Source organism: Austrofundulus limnaeus, unplaced genomic scaffold (assembly GCF_001266775.1).
Source record: "Austrofundulus limnaeus strain Quisiro unplaced genomic scaffold, Austrofundulus_limnaeus-1.0 Scaffold37, whole genome shotgun sequence".
Classification (NCBI taxonomy): Eukaryota; Metazoa; Chordata; class Actinopteri; order Cyprinodontiformes; family Rivulidae; genus Austrofundulus; species Austrofundulus limnaeus.
In genome coordinates this window covers 195402-201027 of record NW_013952439.1, presented here as the reverse complement: position 1 = coordinate 201027, position 5626 = coordinate 195402, and the positions used below count along the sequence as shown (strand labels likewise).

General features: G+C 38.0%; 1 protein-coding gene across 1 annotated transcript in view; it reads right to left on the bottom strand.

The window, feature by feature from the left end:
* Positions 1–1419: 1419 nt before the first annotated feature.
* sptbn2 (spectrin, beta, non-erythrocytic 2) overlaps positions 1420–5626 on the bottom strand; it is a gene marked incomplete in the record, with an annotated part of 54380 nt that continues 50173 nt past the window's right edge. Inside the window, 2 exon segments of the mRNA XM_014006635.1 lie at positions 1420–4628; positions 4707–4749. Of these exon segments, the coding sequence (XP_013862089.1) occupies positions 4416–4628; positions 4707–4749 (256 nt within the window).

Here is a 5626-nt window from a genome sequence, read left to right as displayed (position 1 = left end):
GCTAGTAAAAGAGCTGAGGAAGTTCAGAAAATTAAAGTCACTACTGGCATTACTTATGCAGAAGGTCCTGATGCATCTCAGTAATCCAGGTAAAAAATCAAAAGGAAAAAAATTGTATAGGTCCTCTTGATAGAGAGGAACGTTGGTTTGGGAGAGGAGTAAAAGAAGCCATTTTTGTGAAGAAAGACCGTCCATCATTAAACAGAGGTGGAGGCCTCCGTTTTCAGTTGTCCCCCTCCTACAGCCCTGCCATTGCCAGTATCACTCCACCCCCTGTTAACAATAAGTGTTAATTAGGTGTCAGCGATAGCCATGTGATGTATCAGTCACATGGAGGCAGCTAAAAGCCTGAATTTTGCCTGAAACTCTCWGACTGAAGAAGTCTCTTGGAAGAGAGCCGAAATGTGTCATTAGAGAAGAACCCGTCCAGAGGACCTATACAATTTTTTTCTTTTTGGTTTGTTTAGTTTTCACTAAGATGTTTTTGATGTAGGGAAAATGAAAAAAAAAAAAAGACTACTGATAAAGAAATCCCAATTAATGCATCAGTTTTATTTAAATTAGCTTTTTATAAGCAATTGAATAAATAAGTTATTGTTTTAAAATGTTATAGAAGAGGGCTTGAGATAATTCATGTAATATAATTTGACAATGCATTTGAAAAAAACTAATAAAATAAAATAATTTAAAAAAACTGGCCAAGTCTGGTTCTTGTTAAGCATTTCATCTTGGCCCAGGGTCATTGAGTTTCACTCCTTTATTTGTTGAAAAGCTACATGTTTTGATCCTCAGTTTTGCTCCCAAGTTTGTAAACAGAATTAGCAAACACGAGACAGAATTAAAACTTGACAAAAAAAGAAAAAAGCTCAAGTGACTAGTTTTATTTATTAAAAATACACAAATTAAGCTTTTTAAAGCTCCATCAGACAGCAAATATTCAACTTTCATGTAATGCTGTTTATGTGTACATAAGTGTACTTATTTTGTAATCCTGGGTGTTTATACTTATTTTATTCTAGTTGGCTTATTTCTCTTCACATTTCTCTGATCTGAATGGTTGCAGCTGTAATACCTGTAATTTCCATCGGGGATCAATAAAGTATTCTGATTCAGTTCTTTACTCTGCCTCACAGTTGAGAAAATTTAACAGRGTTTTATGCTCGCACAACTGGAAATTATTAATTACTTTATATGTAGGATTAGTTTGTAAAATACAGTATAATATTAACTTTTATTTAACCAGACAAATCCAACTGAAATTACAAATCTGCTTTACAAGAGAGGCCTGCGCCTGAAGGCAGCCTTACCATGAACGTCCATCGTGTTGACTAAAGATATTGAGAGTTATGGATGGGTTTTCTTGTGCAACAACCCAAAGAAAGCATTAGTATTGGCAAAAAACAAAACAAAAAACAAATGTTTTGGATTAAACCATGTTTTATTACTCCTAATATTAGATGTAGATACACAAGTCAACAAACGGTATTCTTGAATTGTAATGAAAATGCTCCACGGCACACTGACATCGTGTGGAAGGGCCTGGTTTCACAGACGCATACCTGAAAATGGACAGCAGTTTTTGCAGTAGGTTGCATTAGTAACAGTAGTAGTAACGACAGTAGCAATAATGATCATCATAGCAATTAATAATAATAATAATAGTGGTAATAACAACTGGTTTATAGAGGAAGGAACAGACATTCGTCAAAAGTACCGAGAAATGGGAGAGGGCGTGTTTAGGAGAAAAGGCTTATCGAATGCTGCGAGACAGACCACTGGATTTAAAATAAAAACAAGCTCCATCAGACAGCAAATATTCAACTTTCATGTAAAAAGAGGAAGCTCAAACCATCAGTCTGTGAATACTCAACATGTAAAAGCAGTTTTTTCTTCATTGTTAGCAGTACTCTTAAGAACCAAAAACCTGTTTGACATCTATAACTTAAACTTCTTATATTCMGTTCAAAACTCACCTGTAGCGCGAAGATACTTTTAAAAAGATGCAATATGTGAGTTCAAATACCAGGGAGTTTCTGCATTAAATGTTAAATATACAGTACTGTAGTAATGCAGGTTTGTGTGTACAGTATGTCGAGTATAACAATAGTTTTTGCTTCACGTGACCAATTTGGCCAAATTCATTCGAGTCCTTAACATTCAGATGAGCTGATGTGACCCCGTGTGACCTCTGAGGTGGAGCTCGCCAACGCCCGACGAGATGCTGCTCAGAGCAGAGAAACAGGAAGCGGTGGAGGTGGGGGAGGAATGACCTCCTCCGTTCAAAACTGTGCCAATCACTTTGGCTCACTTAATGTAYGATCTGTGGTTCCTACGCTGTAGTTTAGTTTCAAGTCAACCTGCAATAAAACCAAAAGCTSTGTCACATACAGCACCTGCGACACAAAGTCCCACAGACAGATTCAGGCATTTGTAACGTTTTAAACCGCAGGCGTTCGTGAACTGAAGGTCAGRAATTTGCCCTCTCTGATTCTGAGGACCTCTAATCTGAAGAGTAGCATTAGAAGCTGAAAACAAGTCCAAATAATAATAATAATAATAAAAAACAAGCTGACTTGTTTAAATTTCCAGCTGGTTGTGCTATCGCAGCAGTTTGGTCTAACATTCATATGCGTGATCACTCTGACAAGGCAAACACACGTCGACTTTGTGCTCGTGTCTACGTTCACAACATCCTGGAAGTGAACTATTTTATTCACCAAATTTGAGCAATTTGTTCACATTAACTGCACTAGATCTTGTCTCATTTTTACGGTAAACACCAGTTTTAATCAAACTTGCCGTTAATTGGTCCTGAACGAGGTGAGCTGCTTTATTTTTCAGCATACATTAAGACAGAAAAGACTGTAGATGGCAATGATCAGGCGTTTACACTTACATTAAGTCATGCCGCAGTTGCAAGAGCATAAAACAACTTCCTGTAGGACTTTATTCATTGAAACTACTTCTGTTTGTGGCACACAGGTTCTCGTGATTACAGCTATATTCATCTAGAGCTATAATCCACTGACATACATTAGGTCATTGCCACAGGGCACGCGTTTAACATTCACATCTTTGAACTAAGAAAAACTTCCTTTAAGCCTGTTTGAACGGAGGGTGGGTTTGTGGAAAAGTAGCAGGTTCAAGTAAAGCTCAGGCTCGTCTCAGCTGGAAAGCGTGTCTTGTTTTACTTCTTCAGCCACTGATTAAATCGGAAATAAATCTGCCCGCTGTCCATCGGTCTCTGCTGGCATCCCTGCAGGATTCTCGTACAAACTGCCCCCTTGCACCAGTTAATAACATGAACCGAAACATATTAAGAGCTCGAAACKGAGAGGAAAAAAATGTCTATAGGAATGTTTAAATCAGCTTACACATAGATAAACCAAAATGGAGGAAAAGAGGAAAACGATTCCAGTTATAGTTTGTGTTTGTCTGGTTTTTGTCTGCATTTGAACACCAAAAAGCAGCATCCATCTGTCTATGTTTAACCAGAAACAAATAAACATGCAAAAATCCACAGCACCACAACTCACACACACGCACGCACGCACACACACGCACACTAGAAAACTAATCTTCTCTGCTTTGTACAGAAAAATAAAAATAAAACAAAGTTAAAAACCAAGCAGAAAAGACCTCACACAAAAAAGGGAAAAGAATCAAATACAGGCAAAATTAAAGAAAAAAACACTTATTAAATATAAATATCATTTTCCCAATGAAATCTGTGATCACTTACAGCACACGGCTAAAACTTGAGTTTTATTTTTGTTTCAAAAAACACCTCATAAACTTTCTAATTAAAAAAAAAGAGGGCAAGCCCATCATTCTTTACTACTTGAACCAAATGTTTCCATCCACAACATAAATTAAAATAACTAATTCAACTGTTTCCTCAAACCAGCAATTGCAAAAGATAAATAGAAATAAAAATTATATTATCAATAATATTGATCAGGTTAATACCATCAGTACCAGGAACATAAAAACTAGGAAAATGAAACCGAAGCACAGAAAGCCATCATCCATGGTTTTACTGGAGACCAGTCATCACAACGTCTCCGTCGAGACTCTCAGACTCTCCTGATGAGGACCCGCTCTGGTGATCTAGAACTGAACCTGGTTAATGACGACCCCCGTTAGAGACTAACGAGCTMGTCTGAAACTGGATGAGGGCTTTCAGCGCTGGGCCAATGTGAATTATTGACCGACGTCAAGTAAATAAAACTCAGGAGGAAAAAGTCAAGGAGGAAGAAAAAGGTTTTCTGTGAGCCGAGTGACATAACTGGAGAAACTCCTCGGAGGCTGCGCTGAGGGCAGTGTGTTTGTTTGACTTGTGTGTACCTTCCTTTCCCATCTGCCCCAGTTTGTTGAATTATTCATTCCCATTGATTTGTTTTTGTACAAGTGTTCTATTTCTTCTTGCCAAAGAAGCTGAATCTCTTCTCKCGGTCCTTCTCCTTGCCGTCCTTGKTGCGCATGGTGACAGCGTCGCCCGAGCTCGGCGAGATGGGAGGCATCGTCATGGCGCGGCTGAGGGGCCGGGGGCCGACGGGGGAGTCCGCTGATCCTGCTGCAGGGGGAACGGAGCTCAGGATGCAACGGATCCAGGCGCTCATTTCCGCCTTTAAGCAAACAGCAGTTTGTTAGGTTTAGTGAGGACCTGACACACAAACACGGTTCATACTGATCTGACACCTCACCTCATCCTTGGCTTGGAACAGGTACTCCTTCCCATCTCTTAATCTGTAGTCAGAAAGATGAGGAATTCATCACAGATTAAGATACTCATTTACATTTATATACACTCCGCATTATTTCCACCGAGTAGTTGTTGCAATTTGACTACTTTTATATGCTTTATTTCTTCTTTTAAAGAAATGTTCWTGTTTYGGGGCTGCTGCCCCTCGCCTCTGGAATGCCCTGCCTGACTACCTCAGGGAACCTCGGTCTGTTGACTCTTTTAAGAAGCAGCTGAAGACATTTTTTTAATTCAGACACTCTTTTAGTTTACTCCTCTTTTATTCTCTTTTATTATTCCATTTTATCCTTATTGTTTTATCTTCTTTTATTGTTTGCACTTTGAGATCTGCTTCAGATATAAAGTGCGTTACAAAAATAATCTATTATTGTTATGTTCAGCTCATTTAGAAGAGGTGCCATGACTCTCATCTTTCCAGTTTTAATCTGCTGTAGTATATTTGTTAAACTTTGTGTTCTTATGGTATTTTAGCTTTGCTACTTTAGCTTGTAACTAGCATGTAAGGCCTCATTTTGTAATAACAACGCATTATGTAACAATGTAATAAAATCAGGCTTCAAAGTGTAATAAACTCTCACAAAAACCGCATTTTGTAATAACGTTGTTACATTTTGCGGCAATTATTACAAAATGTGGTGGTGTAATAATCTGGTGCATTATGTAATAATGTTATTACATTTTGCGGCAATTATTACAAAATGTGGTGGTGTAATAATCTGGTGCATTATGTAATAATGTTATTACATTTTGCGGCAATTATTACAAAATGTGGTGGTGTAATAATCTGGTGCATTATGTAATAATGTTATTACATTTTGCGGCAATTATTACAAAATGTGGTGGTGTAATAATCTGGTGCAT